Source organism: Oncorhynchus kisutch, linkage group LG12 (genome assembly GCF_002021735.2).
Source record: "Oncorhynchus kisutch isolate 150728-3 linkage group LG12, Okis_V2, whole genome shotgun sequence".
In the NCBI taxonomy this organism is placed as follows: Eukaryota; Metazoa; Chordata; class Actinopteri; order Salmoniformes; family Salmonidae; genus Oncorhynchus; species Oncorhynchus kisutch.
Window position 1 is genome coordinate 33,120,902 of NC_034185.2, and position 23,516 is coordinate 33,144,417.

General features: G+C 42.2%; 1 protein-coding gene across 5 annotated transcripts in view; it reads left to right on the plus strand.

Moving 5' to 3' along the window:
- si:dkey-174m14.3 (brain-enriched guanylate kinase-associated protein) overlaps window positions 1-23,516 on the plus strand; it is a 30,562-nt gene that overhangs the window by 4,298 nt on the left and 2,748 nt on the right. For 2 of the 5 annotated variants that reach the window (XM_020496774.2, XM_020496773.2), the window contains exons 2-6: window positions 4,607-4,827; window positions 7,866-8,027; window positions 8,293-8,359; window positions 21,148-21,255; window positions 21,526-21,606. In XM_020496774.2, the coding sequence (XP_020352363.1) occupies window positions 4,727-4,827; window positions 7,866-8,027; window positions 8,293-8,359; window positions 21,148-21,255; window positions 21,526-21,606 (519 nt within the window). In that variant the 5' untranslated portion in view covers window positions 4,607-4,726. Of the gene's footprint in view, window positions 1-447; window positions 1,363-4,606; window positions 4,828-7,865; window positions 8,028-8,292; window positions 8,360-21,147; window positions 21,256-21,525; window positions 21,607-23,516 lie in introns of those variants that run through there. The other 3 variants (XM_031837397.1, XM_020496777.2, XM_020496778.2) reach the window with 2 other exon arrangements.

Genomic DNA, 23,516 nt, shown 5'->3' on the forward strand with positions numbered 1-23,516 from the left:
TAGTAAAAGTAAATCCGGAACACTCCAATTAGTACGATATGTCACGTTTGGTCTGATATGTATTAAATAGTGGAAGTCTATCATCCATTTTGTACAATATGTTACGAATTTGCAAAAACATATGATATGTTACGAATTGCTAGAGATTTGTGTTATATGCCCACCCTTCCAACCTGACTAACCAGGTTAATGTTGGGCCAGTAACCGAAAGGTTGCTGGATCAAATCCCCGAGCTGACAAGGTAAAAATATGGTCTTCAGACCCCGAGCAAGGCAGTTAACCCACTGTTCCCCGGTTGCTGAAGATGTGAATGTTGATTATGGCAGCCTGCACCTCTCTGATTCATAGGGGTTGGGTTAAATGTGCAAGATGCAATTCAGTTGAATGCATTCTGTTGTACAACTGACTAGGCATTCCCATTTACTTAAAATAAATATAATCCTTAAGTAAATAGTTGATTTTCTTTAGTGTGTAGAAAATATATACATTTGTACGATCTCCTTGTAGTTATGGCCCTGTGTTTGAGGTTTTTAAGTGATTGGAATTTTAAAATATTGTCCCATGTACATTGTGTCATTTACTGATTGTCCCTAACTACCCCCATAGAGATATCGAATGTCAAACCAAATTGAGCATTGGCATTACGATCAGGTCTTGTGCAGCTGCGCTCCGAGTTGATGATTACTTGGGTGCTGCCAGGTGTGGGCATGTGGGCAGGATTAAACCCACAGAAATCTCAGTTTAGTATTTTTCATCCTTAATGTTGTTCTGGAGGCAGCTCTACAGACTGGCCACTTGCTGGCACAGCCACAAAGTTCTAAAATCTGATTTTGAACCTATCCCTAACCTTAATAACACTGCTAACCCTAATACCTAGCCCTAACCTTACATTAAGACCATAAATGACAAAGGTTTTCTTTACAGCTGGCCTATCTAATGGGAAATCAATCAGTTATGCCTCCAAGACAAGACTCATAACAATAAACATCAACCTGCACAGAACTGTTACGGTAACCTTCATTCCATAACATACCGTTTTTTCCTATCATCTCACAAATCTCTGTTTGAGAGACAGAGTAGCAGGGCAAAGGGTAAAAAAAGTAGATTTACAGACAGATTTGACTCCAACCCCCAGAGTGCCTCACTCAGTGCTACCGTGCCAGTGACCCCAGTCTCCCAGCCAAAAAATGATGAAATGTGTTGAAATCTCTCCACTGTGTTTCCTCATTCTGTCTCTAATTTCCTTGTATGTATTTTGGCCTCAGCCGGACGTAGTAGATGTACATTTTATCGAGAGATGGACCTATGGCCCTGTCATGGTTTGTAGGAGTGAGGAGCTATGCAGTGTTGAATGCAGAACTGGTGAGTTGGGTAGAGGCTGTCTCACGGACTGGGCTAGATGGCTATTCGCTAATGAGCTTCTCAAACATGCCTCAGTGCGTTAGAAGACAGACCTGTCACCGGTTGGTCCTCTCTCTCTCTTTCTCTCTCTCTCAATCTTCTCGTTCTCTCGTTCTCTCTCACTCATAATATGTGAGATATTGACAGATCCTCTGCGGGGCATTACTGTGTCTCAATACCATCATTACTCTTCCCCGCTCCCTCTCTCTTTCTCTCTCTCGCGCCATCTCTCTTTCTCTTTCTCTTTCTCCCCTCCACCCTAAACGGGTGGTCAACATGGGTGAAAACTGTGGGGTGCTGGTGTACCTGAGGAAAGGGTAGGCTCACTAATAATGTAAGCCTACACGTAGGTTGCGAAGGAGATGTTGATCCTCTCGTTTTTGACATGTCTTTTATTTGCATTGTTATTCAAACAACGGCCTGGTTTCCCAAACTCAGATTACGCCTATTCTTGGATTAGAAATCACGCTCCATGGAGAATTTCCATTGAAATAGCTGTTTTGTGCTGGACTAGGTTAAATGAAACTAACATCCTTTGTTCCTGAGTTAGGATGACGACTTGTTATGGGGGCATCCTCTTTTTCCTAAACTGTCTTTTCTTTTGGGGCCTACAGTATCCTGTGTATGGACACGTGAACAGACAGTACACACACACGCGCAAACGCACAGGCCTCCGAGCAATGTGCCTAATCACTCCCTGTCCATTTCAGCCACAGTCACAAACAGTGTGTTGTGCAGGTCTCTCTGTGTGAGTATGTTGTATTTTGCATGACTTTAACCAGTTCTATAAACTGTTTGTCTCAATCTGTCCAAGTATTGAATATTTTCCACGATATGTTGCCTTTTGAATTAATTATATAATTTTGGGCTTTCATAATGTGTGACAAAGTCAACCTCCTTTTGAAAGAATGACCTGTTTTTACAATCTGTGACTCAGTGTTACTCTGCCAGAAAAGTTCTACATCTCAGTTTAAGTGTAACTTTGGGAAAACAAATCAAATTCCAGGAGAATGGAGAATTCCCTGTAGGGTTGCTTGGCACCATAACGTGTTTTATATGCCTGAGGGCAGAGGCTGTTTTGATTTCGGAACAGCATGTGTTTGTGTGTTGTTTTCCGTCCGTTGTGTGTGTGTGGTTTTCTCTGTGTGTGTGTGCATGTGTTGTTTTCCGTCCGTTGTGTGTGTGTTGTTTTCTCTGTGTGTGTGTGTGCGTGTGTTGTTTTCCATTTTGGGTGTGTAAGCACACTTGCTCGTGTCGTTTTTTTGCTTGTGTCGTTTTTACAACATTGGTTCCATCAGGTTTTTGACATTCCGCTGATCTCAAATTCCTCCCAGGATCTGTGGCTTGACTATAACCCCTTCTCCTAGCTAAGTGCCAGCAACAGTGGATGAAATCCCTTCTCCCAGTAATTAGCCCAATGCTGTTGGTAAGGAAATAGTAGGATGTGGTAGCTTGGAAATGGAAACTACAGCCCCATTTATACCTGGTTCTTAAATGCGTCCTTTGTCCTGATCTTGTCACATTCTGATTGTGCCCACATTTTTGTATATGTGGGCAGTAAAGAGTCTTGGCCCTTGGTTATAGGTCCTGGAGCCCTGCTTTAACTGGTCATGTCATGTGTTAAGGAAACCCCTCATGGCAGATCCTGCAGATTGTCTACCTCCTGCGGGACCGAATAGAGCTTTGGCTCCATGGTGGTCTGGCTGTGACATAGAGTAGAGCCGTGGCTGTGTGGTTAGGGCAGATATTCTGGCTGTCTAAAGGCAAGCCACATGAGTCAGCCAGGCAGCCACTCAGGGCTTCCGCTTTAATGCTGAGTCTGGGCCTGCGATCAGGGCTTTCCTGCCAACTAATCGGTCTACCGGGGTAGACGAGTGCAGGGAGAGACGGAGTGATGGGAGCTATGCTTGGTTCTCTTTTCATCGCTCCCTTTCGTTCTTTCTCTCTTTTTCTCTGTCTTTCTCATGTATTCGTTCTCTCATCACCTCTCTCTCTTTCTCTCTCTCCCCTCTGTCCCCCTCTTTCTTTCTCTCTCCCTCTTCCTCTTTACTGCAGGATGGCAGATCTGAAAAGCAGGCCCTCTCCTCCCCTGCAGCCCCTGCTCTCTCTCTTCCCTCCCACCTCATCCCCTCATCACCCCTCCTCCTCTCGCTGCTCTCAATACCTTCATTTTCAGCCCTTCTCTGAAATGTCAGCATGGCACATGAGTGGGAGGCAGCTGCAGCTCCATCTGAAACGAGAACAGTGTATGTTTTCTCTGATATGAGAGGATTGGGTCAGAAAGGGCATTCAGAGGAGACTTAGTGAGGGAGTTTGACACCAAGAGAAATGTGTGTGTGTGTCAGTGAAAGTTGTGCGTTACCTCCCAGCTAGAAAACAATGTTAATTTCTCTCCCAGGGAGGCTTAGATTTAGTGGGAGTCTTGGTGTGATACACACACTAGGAAACACACACACACACACATTAAGAAATGCACACACACAAAGACACATGCACACAAATGTATGTACACACGCAAACACACACAGAGACACACGCGCGCGTACACCCGCACACCCACACACACACATTGTGTGTGATGACTCAGAGGGGAGCAGCTGGAGTTGAGGCCCCAGTCGTGAGGGTGAGTTGTCACCATCTGGAGGAATACAAGTCTCCCTGACTCACCTCAACTCAAGGGGCATAACAAATGATCTCTCAATGACAGTATCTGTGTGTGTTCGTGCATCTGTTTGTATGTTTGTATGTACACACGTGCGTGTATGTGTATGCATCTATCTGCCAGCCTTAGTGTGACGTTTATAAGGCCCACTCTTGCCCTCCATCACTTTGGCTGTGTTTGAGCTTCGCTGTGTTCACGGCTTGAGAGTCCATCTTATTCTAAACCCGGAGTTGTTTTGATCAAGCCGAAGTCTGTCTCCTCTCATCACCCGCACAATTTGTCTGCCTGATGACAGCTGCACCTGTGCTGTGGACCCATTCGAGACGGGAGCAGAAATATTTACAGAAGTGGGCCCTGCCGGAGCAAGTCCATTACCCCTGTCATAGTGGCTTTAACGCTAGAGAGTGAAGAAGTGAAGATGTGTCCGTTTCTCCCAGTATGCACTGCACGTACACTTGAGGAATGAATTTGTTTGGATGATTTGGTCTAATCACTGTTGTGGTTTTTAATGGCTGCTGAACTGTCTCTTTGCTCTGTTGACAGGAACAACAGAGGTAGAAAACTCACTCAAACAACTCACTCAACAGGGCAAACTTAACTGACCCCCCTCCGGCGAGAAAAATAGGCCCCACTCCCTCCGACGATTCGAAAACAAAAAAGCACATGAGAGGGAGCGAACACAGCAGACAAACCATGAAAAAGATATATGTCGGAAAAACGGCCCTAAAAGTTTCCCGAAATGGCAGTAAACATCAGAAAAAGAGGTAAGAGAGAATGCTGCAGAACATCCCTCCCTCCATCCCTCCATCCGCCCACCGGGGTCCTTCCATCCCCCCCATCTTTGTGAAGTGGTGTTGAACAACTCAAGTGTTCTTCCTCAAAAACAGAGTCATTATCCCGCCTCATCGTTCTCTCATCGCCGACTGCCATTGAAATGACAGCACTCATTACCGTGTGACTCAGTAGTGGCCATTTCCAGAGGTCACTAATGTGTGATTGGCGTTATAAGCTCATGCTCTTGTCACGTAACAAACACCTGTGTTGTGCCATGTATCGTATTGCAAGGGAGGGGGGGGGGGGGGTTGTTATGGCATGAAAAGCATTCAAACACTGCAAATGATTAACATTCAACACTTTAGGCAATTAGGAGTGAATAATGGTATTATCAGTCCACTGACTTTTGTTTTCATTTCCGAACCAATAGCTTAGTTTTCTGTCATGTGTTAAGTGCACGCTCTGCTTGCCTTAATGGGAATTTGAAGCTATAGAGCTTTTTTTGCATGTGTATCGTCTGGCTTTGGTGGTTGTGTTTTGTGTGTGTGTGCTGTAGTAGTGTGTGTGTGTCTGTGTGTTTGGAATGTAGATTGGAGCGTTTTTTTGTATATGTGTTTGCATTGGTCGTGTGAATTTATGTAATTTACACAGTCACTTTGTTCATTGTAATTCAAGATACCGACGTCTCCATGATTGAAAAAAAAATCATTTAAATGAAAATTGTATCACCCTTTAATTTAGGGACTTCACTGTTGAAAGGAAACATCTTCATTGTCATCCTCTTACATTATCTTGGTCTGAACCCGCAACCTCTCCCTCCTTCTATGATCTTGTTAAGTAGATAGAGGGATGAGAGCGGGGTGACCACATCTCTCACCGCTTGCTCTCTCTCTCCCTCTCACTCTCGCTTTCTCTCTCACTCTCCGTTATCTGTGATCTCCCGACAGATAGTCATTACCATCCTTCCTCCATCTGTCCATCAATACAGGCCTATTAGCCTGCCATGGACACTCAGATCCATCAAAAGGGGGAGGGATACGTTTCCTTTTACCTCTCACACTTACCCTTTATAACATTGAATCCCAGGTAGTGCCGCGGCTCTAAGAATAGTCCACAGGGTGCTGTCTCAGTGAATTACAGATTGGAGATCACTATTCCATGAATCTGAGCCGTCAACATATATTCCTGGGATAGATTACAGTTCATAGAACCATATTGGAAAGCTGAATTCCAAAAAGCTATATATTCATTGTCAGAAATGTTGGTAATTTAGCTTTTATTGTATGAAGAACTTATGAAAGAGATTGGTGTGATTTTTCACTATCTAATCATGGCATGCGGTTGTTCAATAACAAACATGCACAGTGGGGTCTGAAATGATTGACACCTTTGATAAATAATGACTGTATAAAATAAATAATTAAAATGCTGAGCTATATTGTATGCTCCAAAAAATTGGGAAATTATAATATTTTATACTGCTACAATTGCTCAGAGAAAGAGATTATTTTTATCTCAAAAAGTGACGGGTCAAAATGATTAACATCCGTAGAGATTTTTAGAAATAAAGTAGTCAAAAGTGTAGGATTTGGTCCCATATTCCTAGCACGCAATCACTAGATCAAGCTTGTGACTCTACAAACTTGTTGGATGCATTTGCAGTTCGTTTTTGGTTGTGTTTCAAATTATTTTATGCCCAATAAGAAATGAAAGGTAAATTCTGTATTGTGTCATTTTGGAGTCACTTTTATTATGAATAAGAATATAATATGTTTCTAAACACTTCTACATTAATGTGGATGGTACCATGATTACTGATAACCCTGAATGAACTATGAATAATGATGAGCTAGAAAGTTACAGAGGGTCAAAGATCATAACCCCACTGACATGCTAACCTCTCACCATTACCAATAACATGGGAGGTTAGTGTGTCTTGGGGGTATGATCATTGACCCTCTGTAACTTTCTCACTCATCATTATTAATGATTCACAATACATTATTTACCATTCATGTATCTTTCTCTGAGCAATTGTGTTAGTATAAAATAATCAATTTCCCCAAATATTTGGAGCATACAATATTGTTCAATATTTGAATTATTTATTTTATACAGTCATTGTTGCTCATCTTTATTAAAGGTGTCAAAAATTCCGGACTTCACTGTATTTGTTTGAAATCTATCACTGGTTTCATTTCAGAGACACAAATAGTCATGTTTTTTTGCAAAATGCTATATATGGTAAATAACTACAACTTCAATTAAAAAAACTGTGCAAACATTTGTGACATCAATATATATCTATAAAAATTTAAAAAAATGAATCAACACAGTAATATGAGATATGAATGTAAAAATTGACCTAGGACATTTTCGGCATTTAGCAGATGCTATTATCCAGACGAGAGTTATACAGTTAGTACATTCATCTTAAGATAGCTAGGTGAGACAACCACATATCACAGTCAAATATACAGAACACCGACATTCCATTCCAGAGAATGAACTACTTTGATCAGAGCCCTCTGGCCAGAAGTAGTGCACTACATAGGGAATAGGGTTCCAATTGGGACGAAGCCTTAGTTGAAAGTGATCCTGGAAGCCACTGTAACCACTCTGGCTGATGACGGTGGTGTTCTGTGCTATGCAGCAAGGTTGTAGATTATTAGGTATTAGAGCTGAATGCTATTGGGAAGCCAAAGACATCCAAACCTTAATGTACTGTACCTTAGCTGCATATAGAATCATAACGTGGAGTCTCATATGTATTATTCATATGTCTCCTTTACACAAAATACTGTATATATCCGTTCTGCTTTTAATGGGCTTCCTCCTCATTTATACATCACCACTGTATGATACATGATGTTCATGAATCATCACACACGACTCCCATTATATCTTATTTATACTCCATGTGTCATAAAATATACAGTATATGCATGTAATATAACATGAAGTATACCCTTGTAATATGCTACTTCAACTATGGCTGATGCCTGGTGTGTGTTTGTGTCCCTCACAGCTCTTTGCAGGAGCAGAAGGAGGACCTCCGGAAGCGTCTGTCCTACACCACCCACAAGCTGGAGCTGCTAGAGAGCGAGTTTGACTCCACCCGACAGTACCTGGAGACAGAGCTACGCCGCGCCCAGGAGGAACTCGACAAGTTCACAGACAAACTACGCAGGTGTGCCAAGCTGCAAAACCACACCCTCATGGATCTCATTGCATTGATTTGTGTGTTCATCTCTCGGGAAATATGCCCCATATTATAGTCACATTCACAATAAGTCTTTGAATACCTCTTAAGGGTAAAGCCTTAAAACTAACACTGTGGTACATTATCATGACGGATACATAGCAGAGACATCATTAACCCAATGGGTGCAGAAAGTGTTCAATTATTAATAGTGTGAGTTGGTAAGCCGGTGTCATTGTGTGTCTCCTGGTAGAATACAAAGCAGCTACTCAGCACTGCAGAGGATCAACCAGGATCTGGAGGATAAGATCCATAGAAATGTAAGTTAAGTGTGTGTGCATGCGTGCTTGCATGGGTGTGCGTGTGTGTGTATGTGTGTGCATATGCGCATGCATGTTTGTGTGTACCTGTAGGTGTGTGTCTGCATGCTTACGTGTGTGAGTGTGTGTGTGTGAGAGAGCATACATGTGCAAAGTGCATGCATATTTGTGTACACTTGTATGTGTGTGTGTGTGTGTGTGTGTGTGTGTGTGTGTGTGTGTGTGTGTGTGTGTGTGTGTGTGTGTGTGTGTGTGTGTGTGTGTGTGTGTGTGTGTGTGTGTGTGTGTGTGTGTGTGTGTGTGTACATGCACACGTGTCTAAGCAAGCAGTGGCCTTTACTCTTCAGAAAAGGTAGTGAAAAGCACTGAGCAGTGGATTTGAATATGAATACACTAGCTGTTGGTACCACTGACGTTAATTACAGCCTTTTACAATAGCTTGTCCTCCTTCCTATGGCAGGATGATAGTGAGCCTATTGTTCTGGGCTAGCCCTGCGACTCACATCTTTTGTCAGATGCAGCTTTTCTAAAGGAAGCGTACAATTAACCAGCCTGCCATCCCAGCATTGTATGATCATCATGTGTCTTCTTCCTCACTACGAATAGACAGCTGAATATGTCCCCTCTCTGGATTTGTTAAGAGTTTGTAACATTAAGATGTTGCAGGCTGATAGCACAACCAGCTCTCACTGTCTCGTGTCAGAATTCGATTTTGAAGTTGTTTCAAAAAATGTTGAGGTATTTAAGGTTAGGTTTAGGCATTAACTCTGAATTGTTAAGGTAAGGGCTACATTTTGGGATAGGCTTTAAACAAAAGTATCAGAAAAAAACTTTATATCGCTGGATTCAAACTTGCAACATTCGGAATCAGAGGCAGATGCTTACGCCTATCCAACATCGCTGTCCACAACAACCTAGAAAAACCAAAACCTACTTGAAGGTAACAGCGCTCACTGTTTCCCTTAATGGCCGGTTTCCACGTCATCTCCCGACGTCCTCATACATGGATGGACATTGAATACTGAATTGTATTACGGGTGACCTGGCTGGATAGCAAGGAGGAGTGGAGAGGGTCTTTGTTTCATGGAACGTAAAGGGACAGAATCATTTATCAAAGGGTTTCATTGTATATCAAACTGTGAAATCTTATCAGTTGGATATTTATTCAGCTCAAATGCTCCCGCTTTAGCGGTTATCAAGTCGATGATGCAATTATCCTGTGCTCAGTAGATAATCAACTCTTTTTTACACTTTACAAACCCCCAATCTGAATTTATTGCAGTTCAATTGTTTAAAATAATTTTGCCGTTCCTTTTACTGTCATAAACATCTATAGAAACAAAACATAAACATCGTCAAAATGTAGGACTTACAGTGCCTTTGGGAAGTAGTCAGACCTTTTTCCCACATTTTGTTACGTTACAGCATTATTCTAAAATAGATTAAAATATATATATAAATCCTCAGTAATCTACACACAACACCCCATAATGAGCAAGCGAGAACAGTGTTTATTTTTTATTTTAGCAAATGTATTAAAAATAAATAAATGAATCCTCCCGAGTGGTGTCGTGGTCTAAGGCACTGCATCGCAGTGCTAGCTGTGCCACTAGAATTCCTGGTTCAAGTCCAGGCTCTGCCGCAGCCGGCCGCGACCGGGAGACCTATGGGGCAGCGCACAATTGGCCCAGCGTCGTCCGGGTTAGGGAGGGTTTGGCCGGCAGGGATGTCCTTGTCCCATCGTGCTCTAGCGACTCCTTGGCTGACACGGTCGCCAGGTGTACGACGTTTCCTCCGACACATTGGTGTGGCTGGCTTCCGTGTTAAGTGGGCATTGTGTCAAGAAGCAGTGTGGCTTGGTTAGCCTTACGTTCGGGAGCCGACAGAGAGTATAGTCTACCCCGGGGGGGGGGGGGGGTTCCTGGAAGGAGATCAATACTACAATCATACGACCGGTGCGGAGGAAGAGAGGTGGCCCTGGACCGACTGAACACCGTGCGCAGATCGTGATATTCCTCCGGCACCCTCGTCAAATCACCAGGCTCCTCCTGTGAAGAAGAGACAGAGGAAACAGGAGGGATAGCAGACATTAAACATTTCAAATGACAAGAGACGTTCCAGGAGAGGATAGAATTACTAGACCAATTAATAGAAGGATTATGACAAACTAGCCAGGGATGACCCAAAACAACAGGTGTAAAAGGTGAACGAAAAATTTAAAAAGAAATGGTTTCGCTATGATTACCAGAGACAGTGAGGGTTAAAGGTAGCGTTTCACGCTGAATCCCGGGGAGAGGACTCCCATCCAGAGCGAACAAGGCCGTGGGCTCCTTTAACTGTCTGAGAGGAATGTCATGTTCCCGAGCCCAGGTCTCGTCCATAAAGCAGCCCTCCGCCCCAGAGTCTATCAAGGCGCTGCAGGAAGCTGACGAACCGGTCCAGCGTAGATGGGCCGACAAGGTAGTGCAGGATCTTGAAGGAGAGACCAGAGTAGTAGCGCTCACCAGTAGCCCTCCTCTTACTGATGAGCTCTGGCTTTTACTGGACATGAAGTGACAAAATGACCAGCGGAACCGCAATAGAGACAGAGGCGGTTGGTGATTCTCCGTTCTCTCTCCTTAGTCGAGATGCGGATACCCCCCAGCTGCATAGGCTCAGCACCCGAGCCGGCGGAGGAAGATGGTAGTGATGCGGAGAGGGGGGCAACGGAGAACGCGAGCTCCTTTCCCCGAGCTCGGTGACGAAGATCAACCCGTCGCTCTATGCGAATAGCGAGTTCAATCAAGGAATCCACGCTGGAGGGAACCTCCCGGGAGAGAATCTCATCCTTTACCTCAGCGCGGAGACCCTCCAGAAAACGAGCGAGCAAAGCTGGCTCGTTCCAGTCACTGGAGGCAGCAAGAGTGCGAAACTCAATAGAGTAATCTGTTATGGATCGATTACCTTGACATAGGGAAGCCAGGACCCTGGAAGCTTCCTCCCCAAAAACAGAACGATCAAAAACCCTTATCTCCTCCTTAAAGTCCTGATACTGGTTAGTACACTCAGCCCTCACCTCCCAGATAGCCGTGCCCCACTCACGAGCCCGTCCAGTAAGGAGAGATATGACGTAGGCGATACGAGCTGTGCTCCTGGAGTAAGTGTTGGGCTGGAGAGAAAACACAATATCACACTGGGTGAGGAACGAGCGGCATTCAGTGGCCTCCCCAGAGTAACACGGCGGGTTATTGATTCTGGGCTCCGGAGATTCGGAAGCCCTGGAAGTGGCCGGTGGATAGAGGCGGAGATGGTGAACCTGTCTTGTGAGGTCGGAGACTTGGGCGGTCAGGGTCTCAACGGCATGTCGAGCAACAGACAATTCCTGCTCGTGTCTGCCTAGCATCGCTCCCTGGATCTCGACGGCTGAGTGGAAAGGATCCGAAATTGCTGGGTCCATTCTTGGTCAGATTCTTCTGTTGTGCACTTGAGTGAGGACCCAAAAGCGATTTAACAAAAACAGAGTCCTTTAATGTAAAAACACAGGGAAGACATAGATCCTCTTCAGATGTAGAAAATGGCAAAATAGACAACCCTCAGAGAGGGCGACAAATGAAACAGAAAGTCCTTCTGATATTTACTATTTACTTCTTAGCAGCAGAGGAGAATAGCTGGGTTGCGGCGACAGACTGCTGGTCTCTCTGGGTAGGCGCGGGTCGTAGCGGACAGAGGTACCTGATCACACGTAGCATCAGAAGAACAGGCAGATTCCAACAGGATGGGACAAGGGTGAAGCAAACAAGACGATAGTTTGGTTCTGGCATGAGAAACTCAAACGAGAATCTGACAAGGAAAGAAGCAGGAACAGAGAGAGAAATAGAGACCTAATCAGAGGGAAAAAGGGAACAGGTGGGAAAAGGGTGAACGAGGTAGTTAGAGGAGATGAGGAACAGCTGGAGGAGGAGAGAAAGAGAAGGTAGCCTAATACGACCAGCAGAGGGAGACAGAGTGAAGAGAAAGAACAGGAACAAGACATAATATGACAAGACATGACAGCAGCACCAAGCAAGTGGCACCATGAAGACCAAGGAGGTCTCCAAACAGGTCAGGGACAAAGTTGTGGAGAAGTACAGATCAGGGTTGGGTTATAAAAAAATATCTGAAACTTTGAACATCCACGGAGCACCATTAAATCCATTATTAAAAAATGGAAAGAATATGGCACCACAATAAACCTGCCAAGAGAGAGCCAACCACCAAAAATCATGGACCAGGCAAGGAGGGCATTAATCAGAGAGGCAACAAAGAGACCAAAGATAGCCCTGAAGGAGCTGCAAAGCTCCACAGAGGAGATTGGAGTATCTGTCCATGGGACCACTTTAAGCCGTACAATCCTCAGAGCTGGGCTTTACGGAAGAGTGGCCAGAAAAAAGCCATTGCTTAAAGAAAAAAATAAGCAAACACGTTTGGTGTTCACCAAAAGGCATTTGGGAGACTCCCCAAACATATGGAAGAAGGTACTCTGGTCAGATGAGACTAAAATTAGCTTTTTGGCCATCAAGGAAAATGCTATGTCTGGCACAAACCCAACACTTCTCATCACCCTGAGAACACAATCCTCACAGTTAAGCATGGTGCTGGCAGAATCATGCTGTGGGGATGTTTTTCATTGGCAGGGACTGGGAAACTGGTCAGAATGAAGGAATGATGGATGTTCTTGAGGGAAACCTGTTTCAGTCTTCCAGAGATATGAGACTGGGACGGAGGTTCACCTTCTAGCAGGACAATGACCCTATGAATACTGCTAAACACACAAGTGGTTCAATGGGAAACATTTAAATGTATTGTAATGGCCTAGTCAAAGCCCAGACCTCAATCAATTGAGAATCTGTGGTATGACTTAAAGGTTGATGTACACCAGCGGAACCCATCCAACTTGAAGGTGCAGGAGCAGTTTGACTTGAAGAATGGGCAACTTGTAGGCAAGTTGTGTAAATCAAATGATACAAACCCCCCGAAAATCTATTTTAATTGCAGGTTGTAAGGCAACAAAATAGAAAAATGCCAAGGGGGGTGAATACTTTCGCAAGCCACTGTAGATGTAAATTCAGAATATTTTCTTTCATACTTCAATAAATCCCAATATTTTCCATAAGACTTAAATAGTTGGGCTTTCCTCCAATTTTCTTGTATAATATCTTTGGCATCCATCTTGAAATGATCATCTTCCAACAGTCTACTATTGAGTTTCCAATAACTCCATTTTGGTTTATTAACTTCAGATCCATTAATATTTAAAGATAAGAATATAACTTTATGATCAGTGAGAATTGATGTTTCAATGCACCTTGACTATAGTATTATCTAATGAATTAGAAATCAACCAGATGCCAATTATTGACTGTCTGGACATGTCCTTGTTACTCCAAGTGAATTCCTTTTTATCAGGACATTTAGATCTCCAAATATCGACTAATCCAAGACCAAGACATAGATTATTAAACTCAGGATTAACAATGCTGGATCTGTTAGGAGGGGGATATCTGTCAATCATCACATTAGATAGAGAATTAAAGTCTCCACCTAAAATAAATTTGATATCCTGAAATACACTCTGTACTCTATACATAACTCTATTAATCTCTTCTTCAAATTCTTGAAATAATATCCTGTTGTTTTGTTTGTTGTTGGACGCATAAATATTCCCTAGAAACATTTCACTGATGAAATTCACTATTAAAATGAACCAACGTCCAGAGTGGTGAGTCTTACTACTGATGACCTTCCCTTTAAATGCACCTCTTAACACTGTTACACCTGCAGAGTGGTGAGTCTCACTACTGATGATCTTCCCTTTAAATGCAACTCTTAACACTGTTACACCTGCAGAGTGGTTGTTACCATATGATAACCAGATATTGTTACCCCATTGATTTTTCCAAAAACCTAAATCGGAAGAATAAGCATGAGTCTCTTGTAGAAAGTAAAAGTCTGCATTAAACCGTATGCAATACGGGAAAATAGCCTTATGTTTGAGTAAATTACGAATACACCTGACATTAGTTGAACAAAGAGGTAAAGACATAAACTTCAAACAACAACCTTGTTATGCTAGTATAAGCTTTTCCTAAGGATATGTAACTCAAAATGATTTCCATCCCATTATTAACCTCTCCAACAAAAAACAAACGAATACTGGTCATAAAGTTACCAAAGTATTCTTACTCCCACAAGGGGAAGACAATGTGTAGACTTTACAATAAGCAGTTATTCACCCATAGTTAGTGTTTAGTTTACCAGTTCTCAGGTCAGCCTTTTCTCATTCAAGTGTTTGTGTGAATTCCTTATAATAAAAGGCTACATTTCACCTGGCAATTAGGCAGTATTTAGGCCTACCAGTTCTGTTTGAGTTAGACTGGCTCTCTCTCAAATGTTTTGATTTGGCCGCAATTCTTTCCCAACGATGATCACTCTTGCACCGACAAAAAAATTCAGTTTTCCCTGCCTTTCGAGCTGCAGCCACCATCGGCCACAGTTTCTCTCGTGTCACTTAGTTCACAAAGGTCAGATCCTCCGTGAACCTCAATTTTTGCTTGATGAGGAACTCACAATTATTCGCTCGCCTCCAGAGAAGATCCTGTTTAGATCTGTTGGTGAACTGGATAATGGTTGTCCTCGGTCTCTTGTCTTGATCCTTAAGTCTTCCCAAACGATTAAAGATGTTGACATTTTCCTGAAGTTTGGCTTTTGATTCGGGAATGACAGCTCCACATATGTCAACAACTGTGCATTTGATGTCCTCACCCGCCTGTTCTAGAATTCAATGAAGCTTCAGGTTCCACCTGCGCTGGTATCTCTCCGCCTCATTTACCTTTTGCTCGAGTTCAGCCACCTTCCTTTCATTTTCCTGGCAGACAACTTCCACTTTCTTCATGTCACTTTTGAAGGTTTTCACTTCTCCCAAGATAAAGTCAATCGATTTTTTTATGGTCTCAATTTTCATTGTATTCACCCCAACCATGTCCTCCAAGCCATTTGCCCTTACATCTATCTTTGCTGTCAAAATAATTACAATATTGTTTTGCATCTCAAGAAGTGACATACCCTCATCTTTTTCCCCTGGGGCTTGATTGGAGTGCTGGGGGTCGTTAAGTAACGTCCTGATCGTCCACAAATTAATACATACCATACAAACATAACATATACTAAATGGAGTGTCTCAGATTTAGGTACACAATAATACGAAATGCTATGAGATCAGGTTGCAGCAGCGTGCCGTCAAAAGAAAACTAAATGCTTGCTAATTTGGTTAGCTGCGTGATTAAATGAATCTGTTTTCAACAAATCAACTGTTTTAGATGGTTTATTTTTTATCAAGCAAGATACATAAACGCGCAATCACTACTGAGTGAATTAAAACTTCTTTGGGACTCGGGGGCAGTATTGAGTAGCTTGGATAAAAGGTGCCCAGAGTAAACTGCCTGCTACTCAGCCATAAAAGCTAGAATGTGCATATAATTAGTGATTTGAATAGAAAACACTCTGAAGTTTCTAAAAATGTTTGAATGATGTCTGTGAGTATAAAATAACTCATTTGGCAGGCAAAAACCTGAGAAAAAAATCCAACCAGGAAGTGGGAAATCTGAGGTTTGTAGTTTTTCAAGTCATTGCCTATCAAATATACAGTGTCTATGGGGTCATATTGCACTTCCTAAGGTTTCCACTAGATGTCAACAGTCTTTAGAACCTTGTTTGATGCTTCTACTGTGAAGAAGGGGGGAATGAGAGCTGAATGAGTCAGGGCTCTGGCAGAGTGCCATGAGCTGGTCACGCGCGTTCATGTGAGAGGTAGCTTGCGTTCCATTGCATTTCTACAGACAAAGGAATTCTCCAGTTGGAACATTATTGAAGATTTATGATAAAAACATCCTAAAGATTGATTCTATACTTCGTTTGACATATTTCTACGAACTGTAATATAACTTTTCGGCTGAACTTTTGCTTGGACTTGCCTGCGCGTCGTGAGCGAACAAAAAGGAGGTATTTGGACATAAATGATGGACTTTATCGAACAAATCAAACATTTATTGTGGAACTGGGATTCCAGGGAGTGCATTCTGATGAAGATCATCAAAGGTAAGTTAATATTTATAATGCTATTTCTGACTTCTGTTGACTCCACAACATGGCGGATATCTGTATGGCTGTTTTGTTGTCTGAGCGCTGTACTCAGATTATTGCATGGTGTGCTTTTTCAGTAAAGATTTTTAAAATCTGACACAGCGGTTGCATTAAGGAGAAGTTTATCTAAAGTTCCATGCATAACACGTGTATTTTCATCAACATTTGTGATGAGTATTACTGTAAATTTATGTGGCTCTCTGCAAAATCACTGGATGTTTTGGAACTACTGAACATAACACGCCCATGTAAACTCTTTATAGATTTTGGGGTATAAATATGAACTTTATCGAACAAAACATACATGTATTGTGTAACATGAAGTCCTATGAGTGTCATCTGATAAAGATCATCAAAGGTTAGTGATTAATTTTATCTCTATTTCTGCTTTTTGTGACTCCTCACTTTGGCTGGAAAAATGGCTGTTTTTCTGTGACTAGGTGCTTACCTCACATAATCATTTGTTGTGCTTTCGCCGTAAAGCCTTGTTAAAATCAGACACTGTGGCTGGATTAAAGAGAAGTTTATCTTTAAAATGGTGTAAAATACTTGTATGCTTGAGGAATTTTAATTATGAGATTTCTGTTGTTTTGAATTTGGCGCCCTGCACTTTCACTGGCTGTTGGCGACGTGGGACGCTACCGTCCCACATATCCCAGAGAGGTTATTAACTAAATAAAAACTTCCTGTCATCACCAGACTGTCCATTTTAGAGTGTCAAGTTGCCTTTGGAACTGAAGGTCCTGGGTTTGCATCTTGGAGGATACATTTGTACCATTCTCTTTAGTGTATAGTTTTGACACACAGCGCTTTTTGCATTTATTAGGTGGCTCTTAAAAGCGCCTTTTGGTTTGTGAAGTGGCAGTGAGTGCGGTGGTGTGTACTACTGCGTGCGTCTTTCTAGAACTGAGGAGAGACCATCTCTCAGACTCTCAAGGAAGAAAGAGGTCGTTGCCCTCATCAGTGAGATGCACGCCATCCCTACAGTACTGCCCGGGGACACAGTGCTTCATGGCAGAGTGGTGGATTGTGGGCATGTTCCTGTCACAGAGAAATGCAAGCTGGCCCATGTGGAACTGACAAATGACTTATACCAATTTAAATGCACACAGTACACATGGTACTTTGCCACTGTCAATACTTAAGATGTGTGTTCTGTTCCAAATCTGTGAGTACTCCCACTCCCACCTGTTTTCATGTTTATACTGCCATTTATAAATGAGGACATTGTGCTCTTTTACTGGAGTTGGACAGCTGTGTACAGCATTACTTAGGACATTTGTAGCTGAAGTTTTATTTTCAAGGATTCAGAGCACCTATCCAAGTTCAGATTTGTTCAAACTGTATTGTCAATCATTTCTCTTCAGAGTTTTGTACTTGTCTAATGACTGTTTTACAGGTGTTTCTCAGCAATTTGTCATTTGTTGCAGTGTTTGTAAAAGGAGTTGTCAAAATTCCTCTTGACGATCCACACCATTATGCAGGCTTCTCTGTTTAAGCCCAGTGCTACCACACCTGATTCTACCACTCAGCTATTCATCGAGACCATGACTAGTAGGATCAGGTGTGATAGAACTGGGCTTGAACAAAAAAGCCTGCATAAACCTATAGCTTCTCAAGAGCAATTGTGGCCATCCGTGAATTGTATTTACAAAGTTGACTATATCCGATGAATGTGCATTTGGTTGTAAATGTTATATTTAGTGATAACTCACTTTTGTTTACAGGTAACTTGTACATAGTTCATGGGTACATGTTGATTATTTGTGTTTTTCCAGGTGCTTTCTCAATTGTCTAAAGAGAGATCAGGGAAAATGTTTCCAGTTTACTCCATATTGGCTTAAAAGGGTTTCAAATGTTTCACTTCCCTCTGGAAAATCAGCTGTTAATATTAGATGAATACTAACAATTACATTATTTCTGTTGCCATTTTAATTTGTTGTTTGCTCTTACTTAATAAAAATTTATTGCTGTGTTATGCTGTATTATTCTAATGTTGTATAATGATGTTATATAATCACTTTCCGGTGTAAAAATGGAAATTAAGTGAGAATAGGCATTGGTCTGAAGCAGAAAAATAAAGGAAATTCACATGAGCACCACAATGCCTATTCCACCCATGCTCAACCAAGATTTTCCAGCACACAGCTTTGACCTACGACAGTAGCTACTGTATGTTGGTATTGTACTTCAAACGTTCTCAAACAGCCTAATTAATACTCTGTACTCTGTGAAGCTGCCAGTTGAAGACTTGTGAGAGGTCTGTTTCTAAAACTAGACACTCTAATGTACTTGTCCTCTTGCTCAGTTGTGCAACGGGGCCTCTCACTCCTCTTTTGATTCTGGTTAGAGCCCGTTTGCACTGTTCTGTGAAGGGAGTTGTACAAGGCCGTTGTACAAGATCTTCAGTTTCTTGGCAATTTCTCGCATGGAATAGCCTTCATTGTCACACCCTGACCTTAGAGAGCTTTTATGTCTCTATTTTGGTTTGGTCAGGGTGTGATTTGGGTGTGCATTCTATGTTCCTTTTTCTATGTTTTGTATTTCTTTTTTGGCCGGGTATGGTTCTCAATCAGGGACAGCTGACTATCGTTGTCTCTGATTGTTCTGTTTAATAAAAGTCATGAACACTTAACACGCTGCGCTTTGGTCCAATTCCTCCTCATCCGACGACGACACCCGTTACATTCATTTCTCAGAGCAAGAATAGACTGATGAGTTTCAGAAGAAAGGTCTTTGCTCATTGTTACTATTGTTACTCATTGTGTATTTTTATATTTCTATTTTTTTCTCTCTACATTGTTGGGAAGGGCCCTGTAAGTAAGCATTTCACTGTTAATCTACACCTGTTGTGACAAATAACATTTTATTTTATTAGGGTTTTTTTGGACAAAAATAAAACTAGCGAATAGGACTGGGAGGATGAGGTTTGGCAGGCATAGTCGAAACAGTATAAGCTTCTGGAACAATTCAAAATCTCCAGTGGTAACCAGGATTTTGCTATATTCTGCCATCTTTATTCAAGGGAGTGCCAGAGCGTCTTGGCAAGTGGCAAGGACAGTCGGCTTCAGTCAGAAGCCCCAGTCAGTTCAGTGGTACAGTGTAGAAGCACCTAGAAGATGCAACTCAATTTACAACTGATGTGTGGATAATTCATTCTGGGGGGACCAGCTGCACACAATGCCAAGTTTAGGCAAGGGCCATCTTGGTGGACTTTCACCTAATTTACTCACCTAGAGTTATAAATCTTCATGGTGAAGCAGGCAGACCTGTAAGTTGACTTGACTGGAGAGAGAGAGAAGAATTGAGGCCACAGAGCTTTGGGGTACAGATAGTCGTGAAAATGCAAAGTCTAATAGCACCAGAGTCTAATAGCACCAGATGCTAATAGCACCAACAGGACGGTATAAATCCTCTTAAATGTAACTAAACGTTAGCGAAAATGTAATCGATGTCATCCCCAAAAGTAATTATTTATCATGAGAGGGCCATAAAAAAAGAACTAATAATGCTGCCTACTCAAAGAAAGATTCAAATCTCATATGATGTATTTCCTCGATTTTATATATATTTTCTAAATATTGTATAATCAATTTATAAAATAACTAACTACATGATTTCACCTTCCTTACAAGTGTAAAATACATATTTGTATATTTAGTGCTAGAAATGTGCATATTTTCTGAAGGTCTCTCTTGTTCAAAATGTCTGCCCCAATTGCTGTGAACGTCTCACAGAGTTCTAGCTCGCCTTTCATCTCCTATTAATCATAAAGTGTTTTTGGTTTAAAATCTATGAATGATTTTAGATTACTTGCTATAAATCTATCTCTGAAACCACTCTCCTGTTGCGTTAAGATGTAAGGATTCCAGGCATATGCGCTGTTAGTGTCTGTGACGTAGGGTTCAGACAGGAGTTGATGGAGAGTTGGAAGAGCGAATTAAATGGTAGGAGGGACATCCCAGTTTCGAGTGGTTTTAGATTTCACATCCTGCTTCACACAGGCAGAAGAGACATACTCCAGTGTCCATGAGAATCATGGCTACCACTCAAGCAAGCCATTTCCATCTATGGTGTTCACATATCGACTTATAAGCAAAAAATGTTGGTCGAACCGGTACCAGACCCAGGCTGGTCCCCAAAACAGGGGAATTTACATCTAATAGCAAAAAAGGGAAATTATTATTTTTAAGTTTAAGATTATAAAGTAATGCTGAATTATATACACGCATCATTACAGATTTACAGATGGTTGATATGAAACTGATAAAAAGTTCAGTTGAACAATGAGAATAGTTAGACTTCTGCTACGTTGTCATGTTGTCTGGAACAGAGAGTGAAATTAAGCCGTTTCAGCTAGTTCAAGGTAAGATAGTCACGAGTTGAGGCCTCTGAGAATTCTGTGTCCTGTGTGATCTGAGGCACAGAGAATGATGGGACACTCTTGTATACTTTTAGACCATTTTAAGTGATGTGTGTTTAATAAAGCATGACTACACATGATATGATTATAAGCAAATATATGTAGGGTATGGCATCTGGCTGGGTTCTACTGCACTGCCACTGAAATCAAAGAAAAAACAACAATGTATTTGCAACGTGAGTCTGACATGAGCCTTTGCTCTCCTCAGTCTCAGCACCATGACGACGAGAAGAGAGCCCTGAGCAGAGAGATCATCGTGCTCAACAACCACCTGATGGAGGCCAAGCTGACCATTGAGAAACTGAGGGAGGACAATGTAAGGGCACTCTATGAGGTCAGATCTATAGGTCATCAAAAGTATGGTCACAACCCTCAAAGTGTATTGTAACAACCTTAGTATACAACACCTAGCATCTTCGCCAAGAGGTTTGGAGCTCGTTATATAAGGTGTTGGACCGAACAACACCTGAGTTCAAGTCTCGGTTCTGGCTCATCCTTGAATTCAATGCAGTGTTTCTTTAGAATGAATGATTTCTTAAGAACATGTTTTCTTCTAACACATTCCAACACTGTGTCTGTCCTGTAGGATCTGTACAGGAAGGACTGTAACCTGGCTGCCCAGCTGCTCCAGTGCAACAAGTCCCACTACAGGACCCAGCTTTCTGAGGTGAGTCCTCCCCCAACCACATACATATAATTACTTGAACAGCCACATTGAATGTACCTAAGAGTCCAGGGAAATTGCAGTGGTTTAGTTATTCTTCTTTGCCTATCAGACCTGGGCTCAAATATTACTTTGTTTTCTTTCAAACTTTAAGCACTTGGTTGAGCTTGGTCAGAGTGACAGATAGGCAAGATTTGACCTTTGGCAATTTTTCTACGAGATCCATTGCACCTGGCAAGGGCAATTTAGCACAGCTAAAGTATTTGAAAGAAAATGTATACTATTTGACCCCAAGTCTGCTGCTGCCTATTATCAACATACTACACTGGCTAAGTTAAATTAAAGCTAATGCTAAGCTGAAGCTACAGTCTTATGACTTCCTCAACCCCAGCCATTGGATGGTGTTAGTGAAGCTACACAGGGAGGGAAATTCACTTGGATAAAATCCCCAGGAGATAAAACAACCTTCATCCTTTATCTAAGCAGCTGAATCCACCTGACTTGAGGTATGGGCACGATGTGCAGTGCTGCAAATATTAGCACAAGTTTTGATCCATTCACATCGATCAATGCATGAGCCAGGATTACGGGTTAAAACCTGGGCCCTCGAACCTGAGCCGAAATAGTTCCAAACTTCCAATACATCAACAGTTTGAATCATAAGGTGATTACTCCACTGATGGATTGGTTAGGAGGTAAATGTTTGACAGTGATTAACAATGGAACACTACAGCTACATTATGTGACAGGTAAGTGAGTAATTGATGGAAGGTTGCAGAGCGCTAAGACACTATATGCATAAGGAGATGGAGATTTGAGTATGCCCAACAGTGCCCATGCTGCTTTTGTTTTCCAGCGGGAGAGGAACGAGCGAGTATTGATGAGTGCGTTAGTGCCAGGGCAGACTGGCAAGGCTTTCAGCTGTATCAGCTCTGGGCCCCCTGCCCGGCCTGCGTGGCAAGAGCAGATTTTAAAGCTGGCACGTTGCCAATACCGTTAAAAAATGCCTCAGCACATTTGGCACCATGCGCCTGAATGGAAATATCAATGCAAACACGATTCATCAGTTACGTAATGGTCATAAACTAATGCTGTGTGTGTGTGTTACTATATGGAGTGAAAGAAACAGATAAACTGATGACACCTTGGGCATATACTGTCCACTGCTGCAATGGGGTCAAAGGTTATAGTTCTACTTATGTCCTGCAGTCTGTTTGTTTGTGGACTGGAGAGGAATCAAAAGGTTATTGATGGAATGTGGTGCAACACAGAGAAATTATGCATGTTTCCAGCCATGATTGAAGTGCGTTAGTCACTTGCTCTACTGCATAACAAGCATGGCTCCCGAGTGGTCTAAGACACTGCAACTCAGTGCTTGAGGCGTCACTACAGACACCCTGGTTCGAATCCAGGCTGTACCACAACCGGCTATGATTGGGAGTCCCATAGGGCGGCGCACAATTGGCCCTGCATCGTCCAGGTTAGGCTGGTGTAGGCTGTTGAAAATGATTATGTTCTTTGAAAAATTGGTCCTGGAAATATGTGCAAACAATATCTAAATATCTCATGGTAATTGGGTATTTACATTGGTTAAAGCGAATGTGTGATACAACTGCTATGAAAGGATGTTTGTACAAATGTTCAGTTTTGTCTTGGCTCCTATTAGCCATGAAGCTATAATTAGCTAGCTTCTCATTGCCAATTAACGATAATTGACTAGATTCCTTTTGATAACATTCTGCAAAAGCTTAATTCTTGTTGCTATGGAGAGGCAGAGGCAACAGCCACATATCAAACTAATGATCTCATGATGTACCTATGTTTACCATCCATGAAATAACTCCAGGTTACACCTCCTCAGTTATAGTTTTCAGTTTCATGCCTGATCTCCATATGGTGCCATTATCAGTATG